Source organism: Gobius niger (genome assembly GCF_951799975.1).
Source record: "Gobius niger genome assembly, chromosome: 1".
NCBI lineage: Eukaryota > Metazoa > Chordata > Actinopteri > Gobiiformes > Gobiidae > Gobius > Gobius niger.
The window spans coordinates 13726374-13742409 of NC_136852.1; the positions used below are offsets into that span (position 1 = coordinate 13726374).

Here is a 16036-nt window from a genome sequence, read left to right on the forward strand (position 1 = left end):
CAGATTCATATCCTGAAATGTATGAATTAAGGGTTTTCAATGATTGTGTTTTTTTCTCTCAGACGTCACACTTTGGTTTTGAGTGCCTCTGGTCGGTGCTGGGCTTTTGGCGATGGAGTCAAAGGTCAAATGGGAAATGGCCAATCAGAGAGCAGCCTGACCCCTGTGGAAGTTCAGCTGGCAGAAGTGGCCTCCTCGGGTATGACAACATAAAACACAGGTGTTATTTTACTATTCACATGCGACTGTTTGGTTTAGCAGACTTGAAAATATCAGCTGGATGGAACACAAACTTTGCCTACACCTCACAGGTAATTCATACTGATTTGAGGTGTCTTTGTGAGTGTTCGTTATAGTATTTTAACATTTGTAAGTAAGAAAAATCAACTTTTCAGAGCCGAAGTGTAAATCCAATAATAGGACGGCTTGAGGAAGCAAGACTGCAAAGTTGGCTGTCAACACTCCATAAGAAGGATGACTTTGTGAGGTATTTATGCTGCACTTATCATATTTATTATTAAATACAATTATTTTACAAATATACTTCCACAGAGACATCGTGGGGATGTTTTTCTCAAGTTCAAATCTTGTTGCAAGCTTTACAAAAGCCGAGTAAGCATATTAGTGGATCTACAATCAAACTCATTCATAAAATCAAATATAGCTCATGTATTGATTTAGATATTGATGTTTCAGGGGCTCTGTCACTGAAGCAGGAAAATTAACTGTGGATCTGGAAGCAGCGAGTAAAGTATTTGACAAGATGGTGGCAGTTCCCTGGATAAAAAAATTAGTTAGGAGATCTCATAATACAAGAATATATCCTCAAATCCATAGTATTACAGCATAACTTTGACAATTCCTTTTCAGATGAAGTTTGACTTCCAGTTCAGCATGCTCGTGGTTTCGGCACCAGTCATGAAATCTCCAGAGGTCATCCCACTGGCCCTGAGCTGCCCCACAATGCAGGAGGACTCCAACGTCACGAATGTGGTGTTGCCATTGGCTATCGTTATATCACAATTAAGTGACAATAATATTTCACAACTGAGTAATAAACTGACTTTATTTATTGAATGGTAATTAATATGTCGAAGTCAGTACCTATGTTTCTTTGCTTTTGTTTCTAGAGAGCTGGTGGTCTTCCTCGTCACCTGCAGTCTTCATGAAGCAAATTCTGCCCTTCAAAAACGCTTTAGTTTTTATGCTGAGAAATGGCCTTTTGCAGACCCATAACCCAGGAGTCAGATACCTGCTGGAGGCTCTAAAACTACTGTTCAAGGTCAGTGACAACAACAAATTCAAGGGTCTAAATTGTCCATTGTTAAATAAGGAATATGAGCTTTGTTGCTGCTGTTTGGTAGATTTATCCAATGTTGAAAATTCAATGTATTTTTCTGACATATTTTTATTTTCATCAGGCAAACAAATCGGGGAAGTCCTATAAAGTCCCACTTAGCACTTTCTATGTTGAAGAAATTATCATGTGCGTTCAAGCGGAAGAAGATATAGACGTTTGGCTTAATGAGCTAGAGGTAAAGCTCATCATTATGTTGTAATTGCACTATTTATGATGTCATGCCGATGCAATAATTTGATCTTAATATTCCCTTCTGCTCCAGTTCAATGTTGAAATAATAAACTTATTTTAAAGGCTTGTAGGTTGTTAGGACAGTACAAAAGGAAAGGGGGTGAAGAGATTCAAAAGATTCGAGATTCAAATATATTTTTTTTTGTCAATTCATTTCACAATGAATTGAAATAGTTAATTCTCTCGTCCTTGTTTTGGAGCGGGAAGGGGGTTGTACTTCCTGATAATCTTGTGTATGAAACGGTTCTTCAGTCGACTGGAACTAGCCCATGGTTTCCACAGTCTCCTCCCTGAAGGCATTTCCTTGAAGAGACTGTGATGAGTTCGTAGGGTCCCTGGTGATTCTGACGGCTTTGTGGGTAATACAGGTGGAGTACATGTCCTTAATGGAGGGGAGAGGGGCTTCTCCATTGCTCTCCTGATGCGCTGGAGGCTCCTTCGGCAGGACGCAGTGCTGGCGCCGTGCCACACAGTGATGGAGCTGGTCAGGATGCTCTCTATAGTCCCTCTGTAGAAGTTGGATGTAACGGAGGCTGGGACTCTTGCTCTTCTCAACTTGCGGAGAAAGTAGAGACGCTGATTACTTTTCTTGTCCAGTGATGTAGTGTGCATGGTCCAGGAGAGGTTCTCAGGAACTTAGTGCTGGTCACCCTCTCCACAGCAGCACCGTTGATTGTTAGAGGAGCATGATGGACACACGCTCTTCGAAAGTCCACAACAATCTCTTTTGTCTTCTCCACATTTAGAGAGAGATCGTTCTGTGTGCACCACATGGTCAGACTGCTCACCTCACTCCGGTAGTTTGTCTCATCTCTGTTGCAGACAACCACTGTTGTCTGCAACAGAGATGAAGAGGTTTCAGACGTACTTTGGAGTGCAGTCATGGGTCAGAAGAGTGAACAAAAGGGGGCTCAGCACACAGCCTTGGGGAGCCCCATGTTCAGCCTATGGTCTCCCTGTCAGAAAATCAAGCAGCCAGTGCACAGTGTTGCATTGATCTCCAGGTGGAGCAGTTTATGTATCAGTTGAGTTCATCAGCTTCACCGCTGGAAGGTCCGAATTCGATTCGAACCTGCACGGGGCCTTTCTGTGTGGAGTTTGCATGTTCTCCCCGTGTCTGTGGAGGTTTCCTCCGGGTACGTTTCCCCTACCACTAAAAACATGTATAATAGGTGAATCCTCCAGCCAGGTGATTCTGCCCATTCGGCCTGGCTCCACATCAGGAGATGGGTCCCCGGGCGGGGCACTGCTGTTGCCCACTGCTCCTTACATCGAAGGATGGGTCAAATGCAGAGGACAAATTCTTGTCCTCTTTATTGTCCTTATGAGGACAATAAAGTATACAAACAATACAAACAAACAAAACCTGGTATGTTGTCTGGACCCGAGTGTGAGAGCTTCTCACACTCTCTGTAGATAGCTTCAGCACCTGGTGTTCTGAAGGGGGTGTTGACTTTTGTGTTGGGGTTCTGTCGAGTACTTCGTAGCGAAACAAAGAATTCATTTAGAGCGTTCAACAGAGAGGTGTTACTGTTAGGTTTGTTGAGGAGGTTTATAGTCTGTGATGGTCTTTATCCCCTCCCACAGACTCCGAGTGTCTCTGCGGTCTCTAAAGTGATCAGTTATCGTTTTGGAGTACTGCTTCTTGGCTTTTTTGATGCCACGGGACAGGTTGGCCCTAGCGGTCGCAGTTTCTCCTTGTCACCAGATTTGAAGGCAGCACACCGGACCCTCATGAGCTTGAGGACTTCACTTGTAATCCAAGGTTTCTGATTGGCCCTGATGATGATGGTTTTAGAGTCTGTAACATCTCAGTGCACTTGGTCTGCTTGAATATACGCCAATCCGTTGTGTGAACGCAGTCCATGAGTTTCTCTTAGAGTCTATTACCCCACACTTGAATATGTTTCCGAACTGGTTTAGTGACTTTAACCAGTGGCCTGTATGCTGGAAGTAACAGAACAGTTCTGTGATCCGAGGCACAGAGATTGGGGAAAACCTCCTTTTTTGGTGGTGTAAACCAGATCCAGGATGTTGTTTCCCCTTTTTGGAAAGTCAGTGTGTTGATAGATTTGGGGGAAAATGCTCTTTGGGTCTGCATGGTTGTAATCCCAGGCTAAGATGAGAAAGTCATCTGGGTGGGCTGTCTGCTGGTCACTGAAGCTCTGGAACAGTTCATTCAGTGCTTCTTTCCAAGGGGAGACTTTCATCAAATTAATAACAAAATATCTGTTTTATGTAGGTCCTAGCACCAGAGAAGACAAGACTGTACATATATTTAGAAAAAGGAGACTGTTTAAATTTTGACACTGGAAAGTCAAATAGCACCTTTAAAATGTATAGGAAATTTGACGGTAGAAAAAATAAAGATGTGTATTCGGAGTCGAGGGATGGTCTTCCTGATGTGAATTGTTTGCTTAATTTCAGGAGGATGTGCCAACCCATGTCAGCTTCTGCAACTACCCATTTACGTTCCCTCTTATCTGCAAACACGCCATCTTCAAGAAATTTTCCATCGCCCTGAAGGTTCCAACTAACTGTTTATTAATGTTGATGTAACAATATGCTCTGCTGAAACGTCCTAAAACAAAAATGCAGAATAGTATAGCAATGAGTCAAAGTTCTTTTTAGTAGTCTCATTTCAGTTTTGTGGCCCAAATTTCTCCTATTAAAATAAAAACTTGTGTCAAAAAACTTGTGATTGCAGGAAATCTACGAAGCTCATGCTCGTGTTGTGTATAATGCACGGTCTCCCGAAGAGCAACACGAAGCCCGAGATTTCCCAGACTCCCCTCCGGTCTTTCAACTAACCCTGAGACGACATCACCTGGGGGAGGACACCTTCAGACAGCTCTATACGGCCGAAGCAGAAGCCTTCCGAAGAGAACTAGTGGTAATGATGATCAGAGTTTTGGGAGGAGTGTTGTAGTATCTTCTCCTGCCAGTGGGTGGGGCTGTGTTCAAATGTGTCTGTGTGTCTTGGATCAAAAAACATACCGTTTTGCTCAGCAGCTGTAAATTGCTGGATAAATTTTTTTCCTATAATCTAGCAGCTCCACTCCTTCAGAAATATGTGAAAATTGACTTCTTTGTTTGATGTGTGTTTGTTCACTAGGGGAAAATAAATGATAACAAAAATATGCATCTTTACCAGGTGCAGTTTGTGGACGACAGGAAGCACACCAATGTGAACAGGAGGGATTTCTTCCTCCATGTCTTTGAAGAACTGATGACTCCACAATCCGACATGTTTATGCACAACCAGAGCCAGACCCTGTTTTGGTTCCCTCCTAAGGTCAGTATAATAATGAAGTGGGTTTTCTGTTTCCTTTATATATTCTTCGGTCTTAAGGTTCGCTCCAGCGTTCATCGTGAGCTTTATTATTTATGTTTCATGCAATATTTAAAGTTTTTCATTATAGATTTTCAGGAACCTGAGCATAATTTGATATTTTAGGGTTTGCTCACATGATAAATGTAGTTTGATCCGCGATTCTATGTACACAAAATGCCATTGTTGCCAACAGATGGACTTTTGAGCAATTTTAGCTAAAACGATTGAACGATTCAAGGTACATTTCATAAAAAATGAGGGCACTACTTTGTGACATCACCTGGTGGAATACTGTGTTTTGAGCCCTTGGGAGGCAGCAAGACAGGAAAATTAGGATCACTTACACAGGAATATTATAAAATAAAATAAGACAAGGATAAGGAATCTAAACACAATTTGAAGCATGTTTCTATTATCTATGTTTCTAACATGATTGAAGTGAAGATTTCAAACCATACTTTTATATTTACTGCATTTATTTTATGTATGTTAATCTGTGTAACTATTATTTTAGCCAAAGGTGCCAGAGAAGCAGTACTACCTGTTTGGAGTTCTCTGTGGGCTGGCACTTTACAATCTGAACATCATCTACCTGCCGTTCCCCCGGATCCTCTTCAAGAAGCTCTTCAGAGTCAACCCCTCCCTGGACGACATGAAGGAGTTTGAGCCTGTAATGGCGCAGTAAGTCAGATTAATACAACATCACAGTGAGTGTCATAACGTCCAACATAATTGGTTGATTTTACATTTTAGGTCATTTCAGTGCATCCTGGAGGAGAACACGCCTGAGGGATTCGAAAGTCTGAACACAACTTTTACAGTATGTCACTCCACAATGAAAATATATTCTTTTTTGTTTTTTTTCTAATATTTGTTCCTCTAGGTGAGTTGGGGCGGTGAAGTGGTAGAGCTTGATCCGAATGAGAAAGGAAAACCTGTCACGAATTCCAACAAGTATGAAGAAAATAATCTGAATTAATCATTATCATTATTATAATTTTTTTATGTTTGTTGCTGTAGAAAAGAGTTTGTGAAGGCCTTCATCAACTACGCGTTCAAGACTTCAGTGGAGAAAGTGTTTGAAGCCTTCGAGAGAGGGTTTTTCAAAGTGTGCGTGAGGAAAGTGGTGGATCTCTTCCAGCCTCAGGAGCTGCAGGACGTGATGATGGGGCAGGAGTCCTGGGACTGGGAGGTGTTTAAACAGGTAAAACTTCCACCATTTTGTCTTAATGAAACAGTAATAAACTGACTTGAGCAGACTAGTGACTCTCCGGGTCATGAGTACCTGTCAGCAAAAGCGAGAATTTCTCTCCTTTTACTTGTGGCCACATTGATTGATAGTGTTCTCCTGGTAACTCATTTAAGTTTGGCGATGGTAAAATGATGTGACTTGATTTAAAGAATATTAGTTGATTTGGTATATTTTTTTTTTTACATTCTGTCATTAGTCTCATAAATCTTGATCTGCTTTTGTAATCCCTGGTGTATATTATTTGTAGAACACTGTCTACGAAGGAGAGTACCACGCTGATCATCCAACCATTGTTACGCTTTGGCAAGTTTTTGAGGAACTGACAGAAGAGCAAAGGAAGGGCTTCTTCTGTAAGTAAAAGTGTACTGTAGCTGTCTTTAAATTAGCCTTCAAATATAAGTATTGACTCATTACTTCAGGAAGTAATGTTGTCTATTTTTCATGTTTTATTTGAATGGTTGAAATTTTTTTATTACCAATCTTTTACATGATAAATAAAGAAATGTCTGAAACTTTCTGAATCCAGCTGTACTTGTCTTTCGCTCCTGCTCCAGTGTTCCTGACAGGTCACAGCCGCGTGCCCTTCACGGGGATGGAGAGCATTACGATGACCGTCGCTGTGATGTTAGAAGGCACTGAAGCTCATTTCCCAGAAGCCCACACCTGCCACGCTCGGCTGTACCTGCCCCTGTACCAGAGGTATCCAGTGGAGCAGACCGTGAGGGCCAGACTCCTGCAGGCCATCAACCACAACCGGGGCTTCTGGAAGGAATAGTCCACAATATATAGATCCCAGACTACATATCTTTGAAATGTAGTTTGGCAGGTCAGGCAAGTGGTAATGATGATCAGAGTTTTGGGTGGAGCGTTGTAGTTTCTTCTCCAGCCAGTGAGCGGGTGTGTTCAAATGTTGGCCATCTGTGTGTCCTTGGGTTAAAAAACATAACCTGCTTTGCTACGCGGCTGTAAACTACTGGTCTAGTTGGAGAATACCGAAATGTTTTCAGCTTTCTTAAAATCATGCAGCTTACTGCCTCATTGTCCATCCATCCATCCATTTTCTTCCGCTTTATCCGGGGTCGGGTCGCGGGGGCAGCAGTCTCAGCAGAGATGCCCAGACTTCCCGGTCCACACACACCTCCTCCAGCTGTTCTGGGGGGACCCCGAGGCGACACCAGGCCAGCTCGGAGACATAGGGCCCGATCTTGTGCATCAAAACGGAGACGATAGCGTGACATTTTGCGCTACTGAGCGCACTTTGTGATCTTGCCACTCCAGACTTGGCGCATTTAAGTGGGTTGAGACACACACATTTTCCTCCAACCAGATCGACTCCGCGTCCAGGAGAGTGGTTGTGTGGGAGTGGGGGGTGAACATGTGCTTTTGTTTTGCTTCGCGTTCACGCCAAGTGCGGGCCGATCCGCGCCACAGCGGACGCTGTAGCTCTTTTTCTCTCGAGACGTGAACATCGTTTAGCTCACGATGGGGTAAATAAAGTTTTTAGTTTGACCTGTGAGCTTAAGAAAGAACGCAAGACAGCGCAATGTAAACGAGGAAGCGAAGCGAATGTCAGCCGTGTTTCAATCAGTGCAGTCACCTCCTCTTGTGACGCCCCCTCACAGGTGGCGGAGGCGAATGGCACATATAGCGCCGCCACTCGGAAAATAATTCGCCAAGAGCCTGCGCCGCCCCGTGCGCCGCCACAAGATCTGGCCCATAGTCCCACCAGCGTGTCCTGGGTCTTCCACAAGGCCTTGTCCCACTACTAGGACATGCCTGGAACACCTCCCGCGGGAGGCGACCAGGAGGCATCCGAAACAGATACCCGAGCCACCTCAGCTGGCTTCTTTCGACGTGAAGGAGCAGCGACTCTACTCCGAGCTCCTCCCGGGTAACTGAGCTCCTCACCCAATCTCGAAGGGTGCGCCCAGCCACCCTGCGAAGGAAACTCATTTCGGCCGCTTGTATTCGCGATCTTGTCCTTTCGGTCATTACCCAAATCTCATGACCATAGGTGAGGTTGGGAACGTAGATCGATCGGTAAATCGAGAGCTTTGCCTCATTGTACTTTGAAATAAAGTGTAAAAAATGCCGCAGCCCGCCTTACCAATACAGAGATCACTCCTGGTTTTTGCTTCCTTACACTGGCTTCCTGTCAGCTTTCCGAGAGGAGCATGAGAAGAGCTCCTGGCTCACCAGCCAAGGCTCCTTCGCCTGCATCCCCAATAAAAGATTACATCGCAGCTGCGTCATCTGCACCTGCAGTAATGGACTCAGCCACAGTTAAAGATTCAGCCACAGCAGCACCATCCGCATCTCTGGAAAACATTTAAACAATAACAGCATCACCACCTGCATCTGCAGCTCTGGGGAAGAGCTCAGCTTCAGCACCACCTGCATCTATAGTAAACGATTCAGCCGAAGGAGCACTTTCATCTACTCCACCACAAGCCTTGAGCCCGACTGCTACATCTACGCCCTCCAGAGATTTTTCTGAATCGTTCCCATCTTCACAGTCACCTATGGGATTTCCCAACTATCTTGAAAACTTGATAAAACAAGGGATTCAAATCCCTCACTCCAGTCTCGTCAAGACCAAGGCTTTCATCCCCAAAGAAGTATCATGCCCCTCTCCTGGCTCCGCCTTTTTCACCAACCAAGGTGTTCCCAGCTCGGCCCTTCCACCACGGGGGCCCACAGCTGTTATCTCCAACAGCATCACTGCTGCTGTCTAGGACATTAGGGGCCTCTGTGTTGCTACCATGCATAGCAAACTCACAACCAACCAGAGGTCCATAGAGGGAGTGTGTTCTTCTAAAACTTTCTGAAGAGTTCTTAAGTCTGTGCTGACCAGCTTGTTACCACAACTTGCTCAATTAGTTAATATCTCACTCGAGACTGGAGCATTTCCAAAGGCTTTGAAAACTACAGTTATTAAGCCTCTTCTAAAGAAGAGCAGCCTTGATGCCAAGGTACTGGACAACTACCGGCCCATATCAAACCTGCCATTCCTTGGAAAAATCATAATGAAAGCAGTATATCAGCAGCTCACTTACTTTCTCCTGTCTAACAATGTCAGTCAGGATTTAGGCCCCACCACAGCACAGAGACAGCTCTGATCAAGGTGACAAATGATATCCGCATAAACACCAACGGAGGTAAGGTCTCAGTTTTAGTTCTGCTGGACCTGAGAGCTGCCTTTGACACAGTGGACCACGGGATCTTACTTAACAGGTTAGACAACTGGGTGGGAATCTCTGGTACTGCTCTGAAATGGTCCAAGTCCTGTCTCGAGGACAGGACGTTCTTTGTCGAAATTGGCAACTGTGTCTCCGACAAAATTGCCATGACCTGTGGAGTGCCCCAGGGGTCAATCTTGGGACCCTTCTTATTCAACTTGTACATGCTTCCATTGGGTCAGCTAATAAACAGCAACAATACAGATGACACTCAGATCTACGTGTCACTGATGGAAGGTGAACATGGGCCTGTAGATACTCTCTGTCACTGCATTGAACAGATCAGTTTGTGGATGAAAAACAACTTTCTCCAACTAAACTCAGACAAGACTGAGATCATTGTTTTTGGCCCACAGACACAAAGAGAAAGTGTTATCAGTCACCTAGAGTCTCTCTCTCTAAATCCAAAAAATCAGGTTCGAAATCTAGGAGTAATCACGGACTCAGACCTGAACTTAAACAGCCACATCAAAGCAATAACATCAGCAGCTTTTTACCATCTGAAAAACAGATCAGAGGAATAGTGTCAAAACCAGACTTAGAGAGACTCGTCCATGCATTTGTCTCCAGCAGGTTAGACAGGTGAGGCTGTTTCCGTTTCATACAGCGAAAATCTGGAACAGTCTTCATGAGGAAAGTATTTTATCTGCACTCTTGCCTTTTACTGTAATTTATACATTTTTGTTGATGTTTTATTGATTTTATCTGTTTTGTTGTAATTTTATGCAACATTGAAGCACTTTGAATTACCTTATGTCTGCATTGTGCTCTACAAATAAAGTTGCCTTGCCTTTCATGTTCAGTTTATACTATAGTTTATGCTTTTGCTTCAAGTTTTTGTATTCCTCTATTTACTATCTAATTGTTTGCATATTTACTGTCTGTTCAGCACACCCTGAGTGTTTTTCTTGAGAGCTGAATGTAACAAGTGAATTTCTCCATTGTGAGATGATAATAAGTTTTTAAATGTCTCCACTTCTTGGACCTTATTTGAGTGATCTGTTGCGACTATACCCTATCCAGAGCCTTGTGGTCAGCTGATTAGCTCCTATTGGAAGTTCATATAACTAGGGCAAAAACGAGAGGTGATAAAGCCTTCTCTGTGGCAGAGAAGCCTCGACTATAGAACAGCCCCCCCTTTCAGTCTATGGAACAGTTCAAATCTACCAGCCAGCTGAGTTTATCTTGGCCTGTTATCTTTTACCTGTATTGTTTTTATAGTGACCTATTGTTATTGTGAAGCACTTTGTTCGACTGCAGTTGTTTTAAATGTGCTATACAAATAAACTTGAATTGAATTGAAAGGAGTGATGGTCATGCCGTCGATAGTGTTGCCTTCAGGGTAATGAGGGAAACATTATATATATATCAAAAACAGGAGCACAGTAACGGCTACAATCAGTACCGTTTTGTTGCTGTAAATGTTAAATTACATAAATAAATAGGAATAAGTTATGTTATGTTGTATCTGTGCGACACAGGCTGCTACAAAAAAAAAGTCTGATTGTCAGTGAACGCCCCATAAGTCAAAACAAAACTCGCGGAGGCTTTCGAGTAAACTGGATCCTCTCTGCACCAGCGCCAGTGTCAGTCGGTGAAAAGATGGAGGTGCAGTGTTGGGGGGACAGCTCCAGCGAACAGTTTGGACTCAGACAGACCTCGGATAGTCCCGTGTCCTGGACTGTCCCTGAAGTTATTTCACACATCTCGTGCGGAGAGCAGCACACTTTATTTCTGACCCGAAATGGGGACATTTTATCCTGCGGACACAACTCGCACGGACAACTGGGACGCAAGAAAGGAGAGAAGATTGGTAAGATAATGATGAGTAATATCAAAGCAAATACAGCATATTCTTAGTTTATTTCTCATAAATTGCTTCACTAAAGATAATGTGCAAGTGGTCCAGAGCTTATTTATTTTTTGCAATTTTTTGTATGTTTTTGTTCAGACCTTGAGTTTTGAAGTTTGAGTCTTATATGAAATGTGCTATACAAATGAACTTGCCTTGTCTTGAACACATCAAGACAACAGAGTTAGGTTTCAGTTTCGTTTCTGTGAGAACTGATGCAGCGAAACCTAAAGTGCATCATGACCAGTGTTTGGAATAACGCCGTTTAAAAGAACGGCGTTAGGTAACGGCGTTATTTTTTCAGTAACGGAGTAATCTAATTCATTACTCTCCTCGTCGTTACAACGCCGTTATCGTTACTGGGTAAACAAAGTGGCACGTTACAATTGGGCTGAATGAAGCGCCGCGGTGTCAGCATGGGGAGAGCAGTGGAGAGGGTGGGCGGAGTCTGACGGAGCAGAACACGCACATCTGACTGTCCGTGCAGAGTACTGCATCGCGCTCTCTGCTCCATAAACTACTTGTGTCCCCGACCCGCGGCTTGTCATCCCCACAGCGCGGTGCAGCCGCAGGGGAGAATCAAGTTGGTGATCATTGATCAGTAGTGTTGGAACTTATTTTTAACCCAAAGACGCAGTGGACGCGGTGGAGACACGTCTTTCTCCCTCTCTCTCTCAGCGCCTTTCTTCTTCCTCTCTCCCCGCTCTCCGCTCCATAGAACAGTGCAAGGCCACTAACCTTCTGGGGCATGTAAACTTATTTTTGCTGTCGATTGTTTCACGGAGAGACATCATGCTTGTGCGTAAAGTCTGCCCTGATCGTTGGCACATGTTACTCTTGTTCCTCCCCATTCTCTTTGAATACGGCCATATTCCTACATTAATAAAACAGCGGCGCAAATACAATACCACTCAGTCACAGGGGCCTCCCCCACTCACCCCCCATTCAGTTCATTCAGTTACTATGAACATCTTTGAACATCTTTGAACACCTGTCTGTTCTAACCATTTCAATTGACTTGTGAAAACAGCAACAACAACAACAAAAAATTCTTTGACATTAGCAACACAAATAGTTACTTTCCCTGGTAACGAGTTACTTTTATTATAGAGTAATTCAGTTACTAACTCAGTTACTTTTTGGAACAAGTAGTGAGTAACTATAACTAATTACTTTTTAAAAGTAACGTTCCCAACACTGATCATGACCATAGACTGTATGATTATGACACGGGCAAGATTTTCACAAGAACAATTTACGTCATTCTTTCTAGACCCCGTAACCCTGTTTGAGAAACTCTGCTCTTGAACAGAAGTGTTACATTTTTTCCCTCCTTTCTTTTTTCAGTTTTCACTTTTTCTTATATTTGCAACTTCACTATGATTACCACAGACATCATCCCATCAAATAAATAACTAGAAACTTAAAAACCTGACATGTAAAACTCAGCTTCACTTCACACTACTGAATTTAGTTTGAATTAAAATAAACATTTTCGTCCATGTTTGATTCATTCAATGGGTTATCATAACAATGCACAGCCTTTGATTGATTTAACCAATCTGTATTCTCTCATTAAAGGACGCGTGAACAACCTGGCAAAGGTGGTGGCGATGGCGTGTGGGCAGGACCACTGTGTGGTGGTGTGTGACTCCGGGTTGGTGTTCTCCTGGGGGGCAGGAGAAGATGGACAGCTGGGGGTACTACCACTACATGACTTAGGCGACAAGTACAGGCCCAGGTATTGGAACAGGGAATAGGCTTTTAAAAATAAAGATATAGTGTTGCCAGGCCTTCATTTTGTTGAAATGTTTCACTTTGTTGCTTTTCTAGTCCTGTGCACATGCCCATGCAGTTGCCAGTACCAGTGGTCCAAGTGGCCTGTGGAAAATCTCATTCCTTGGCTTTGACTCAAGGTAAAACACTGAAAATGTGTGTTGTTGTGTTACTCATTAGAGCCTCTTTTACATGTCAAGATTAGGCCATTGTCATTGTCAGGGAGTAATTTAGCAAAATGGCCTGAAAATGGTACAGAAGAGCAAAGGGGGGAAAAATGAGCCACAGCATCACAACAGTCCTGCTTCCTCGCAGGTGGAGATGTGTTTTCGTGGGGTTTGAACATCCATGGGCAGCTGGGCCTGGGGAAGGAGATCTCTTTGCAGTTCACCCCACTGTTGGTGCGTTCACTGAACGGCGTGGCTGTGAGCATGATTTCTGCAGGATCCAACTACTCTCTGTTCCTCACGCTGCCTGGCCCGGTCTACTGCTGTGGCGCTAACGGCGTGGGGCAGCTCGGACTCGACAGGGTGGACGAGAAAGGTGCAAAAGTCACAAAAATCTGAAAATATGTCCTTTGGCAAACACAAGGACACTGTAAATGGTATGATTTGTATTTTTTTCATTCAGGAAGGTTCAACGTCTGTGTGGTGCCTGCTCTCCGAAATATTGGTGTATCTTTTATAAGCTGTGGCGAGGCGCATACTGCAGTTTTAACCAAGGTAATTAGACATTAGTAATTAATGTCTCACCAGAACATAGCAATCCAGATGCTTTTATCCCAACACAGATTAGGAGGAAATCATTCATCATTATAGAATGGCAAAACAAGGCTGTTGAATAAATCAGAGAAAATAAATCAACAAGTTTTAATCATTTAGACCTGTTTGTTTGTGTCATATTTTGACATGTTTTGACTGTAGATCGTTTTCTGCTGACAATGGCTTAAGAACCTTTGTCTATGCTGTGCCTTTGATAGAGTGGTCAGGTGTTGACCTTTGGAGATGGAAGCCACGGTCAGCTGGGGCATAACTCTACAGCCAATGAGCTGAAGCCTCGACGGGTTGAAGATTTGGACGGACTTGCTTCTCAGATCGCCTGTGGGAGGTAAACAGATTCATATCCTGAAAAGTATGTATTTAGGGTTTTCAATGATTGTGTTTCTTTCTTTTAGATGTCACACTTTGGTTTTGAGTGCCTCTGGTCGGTGCTGGGCTTTTGGCGATGGAGTCAAAGGTCAAATGGGAAATGGCCAATCAGAGAGCAGCCTGACCCCTGTGGAAGTTCAGCTGGCAGAAGTGGCCTCCTCGGGTATGACAACATGAAACACAAGTGTTATTTTACTATTCATATCAGTGGTGCAACAGATCATCATTGATCTGTGATCCGTTCGGATCAACATCTTCGGGGCACACACGTGATCCGCGGATTGATTAATGGAAAAAAAAAAGTTGTGGGCACGTTCATTCCACACACACCGTGGTCAAGACGAGCGGAGGAACGGAGGAGCGTGAACACCCCGCGTTATTTAAATGGGAACATTTTCCCTTCCCTGTCACGAGCGGCTTTGGGCAAAGTCAGTGACAGGTGTGGGCTAGTATTTTACAACATCACCTGATTTGATCAGAGTTTCTGGGGTTGGGGCAGACTGGGCTTTATTCATTTAAATTTTTACTATGGCTTCTGTCCCACGGCCTTATTTAGCAACAACCTGTAATTACACGTAGAATCCTATAGGCATATGCTTGTAAGTGAAATACCATTGACTACAGTTTAGGTTTATAATCTATTTAATTGTCTGTGATACATTTATATGTATAATATAATATGCCTTTTGCTGATACGAAAAATGAGCCGATCCGTGACTCTGATCCGAGGAACGATCCAAACCGTGAGTTTTTTGATCCGTTGCACCCCTAATTCACATACTACTGTTTGGTTTAGCAGACTTGAAAATATCAGCTGGATGGAACACAAACTTTGCCTACACCTCACAGGTAATTCATACTGATTTGAGGTGTCTTTGTGAGTGTTGGTTATAGTAACATTTGTAAGTAAGAAAAATATACTTTTCAGAGCCGAAGTGTAAATCCAATATTAGGACGGCTTGAGGAAGCAAGACTGCAAAGATGGTTGTCAACACTTCGTGAGAGTGATGAAATTGCGAGGTATTTATGCTCCACTTATCATATTGATTATTACATAAAATTATTTTTCAAATATACTTTCACAGAGACATCTTGAGTATGATTTTCTCAGGTTCAAGTCTTGTTGCAAGCTTTACAAAAGCTGAGTAAGCATATTAGTGGATTTACAATCTAACATATTTATAACAACAAATATTGCTCATGTATTGATTTATATATTGATGTTTCAGGGGCTCTGTCACTGAAGCAGGAAAATTAACTGTGGATCTGGAAGCAGCAAGTAAAGCATTTGACATGATGGTGGCAGTTCCCTGGATAAAAAATACAGTCAGGACATCTCATAATTTGAGAATATATCCTCAAATCCATAGTATTATAACATAACTTTGACAATTCCTTTTCAGACGGCGTTTGAATTCCTGGTCAATGTGCTCTTGGACTCAGCACCAGTCATGAAATCTCCAGAGGTCATCCCAGTGGCCCTGAGCTTCCCCACAATGCAGGAGGACTCCAACGTCATGAATGTGGTGTTGCCATTGGCCATCGCTATATCACATTTAAGTGACAACAATATTTCACAACTCAGTAATAATCTGACTTTATTCGTTGAATGGTAACTAGTATTTTGAAATCAGTACCTACTATGTTGTTGTTTGCTTTTGTTTCCAGAGAGCTGGTGGTCTTCCTCGTCACCTGCAGTCTTCATGAAGCAAATTCTGGCCTTCAAAAATGGTTTAGCTTTTATGCTGAAAAATGGCCTTTTGTTGACCCATAACCCAGGAGTCAGATACCTGCTGGAGGCTCTAAAACTACTGTTCAAGGTCAGCAACGACAACACATTCAAG

General features: G+C 43.2%; 1 protein-coding gene across 1 annotated transcript in view; it reads left to right on the top strand.

Annotated features, from left to right (window-relative positions):
* LOC306960078 (E3 ubiquitin-protein ligase HERC2-like) overlaps window positions 1-16036 on the top strand; it is a 30872-nt gene that overhangs the window by 10878 nt on the left and 3958 nt on the right. Inside the window, exons 7-37 of the mRNA XM_079552369.1 lie at window positions 63-199; window positions 259-311; window positions 396-487; window positions 553-612; window positions 697-793; window positions 871-1051; window positions 1131-1282; window positions 1422-1535; window positions 4019-4117; window positions 4299-4484; window positions 4746-4886; window positions 5440-5606; window positions 5679-5745; window positions 5809-5879; window positions 5946-6129; window positions 6425-6527; window positions 6732-6951; window positions 8275-8441; window positions 10996-11229; window positions 12850-13009; window positions 13102-13184; window positions 13360-13587; window positions 13675-13766; window positions 14024-14151; window positions 14219-14355; window positions 14989-15041; window positions 15121-15212; window positions 15278-15337; window positions 15422-15518; window positions 15596-15776; window positions 15861-16012. Coding sequence (XP_079408495.1) covers window positions 63-199; window positions 259-311; window positions 396-487; window positions 553-612; window positions 697-793; window positions 871-1051; window positions 1131-1282; window positions 1422-1535; window positions 4019-4117; window positions 4299-4484; window positions 4746-4886; window positions 5440-5606; window positions 5679-5745; window positions 5809-5879; window positions 5946-6129; window positions 6425-6527; window positions 6732-6951; window positions 8275-8441; window positions 10996-11229; window positions 12850-13009; window positions 13102-13184; window positions 13360-13587; window positions 13675-13766; window positions 14024-14151; window positions 14219-14355; window positions 14989-15041; window positions 15121-15212; window positions 15278-15337; window positions 15422-15518; window positions 15596-15776; window positions 15861-16012 — 3988 coding nt within the window. The remainder of the gene's footprint in view (window positions 1-62; window positions 200-258; window positions 312-395; window positions 488-552; window positions 613-696; window positions 794-870; window positions 1052-1130; window positions 1283-1421; window positions 1536-4018; window positions 4118-4298; window positions 4485-4745; window positions 4887-5439; window positions 5607-5678; window positions 5746-5808; window positions 5880-5945; window positions 6130-6424; window positions 6528-6731; window positions 6952-8274; window positions 8442-10995; window positions 11230-12849; window positions 13010-13101; window positions 13185-13359; window positions 13588-13674; window positions 13767-14023; window positions 14152-14218; window positions 14356-14988; window positions 15042-15120; window positions 15213-15277; window positions 15338-15421; window positions 15519-15595; window positions 15777-15860; window positions 16013-16036) is intronic.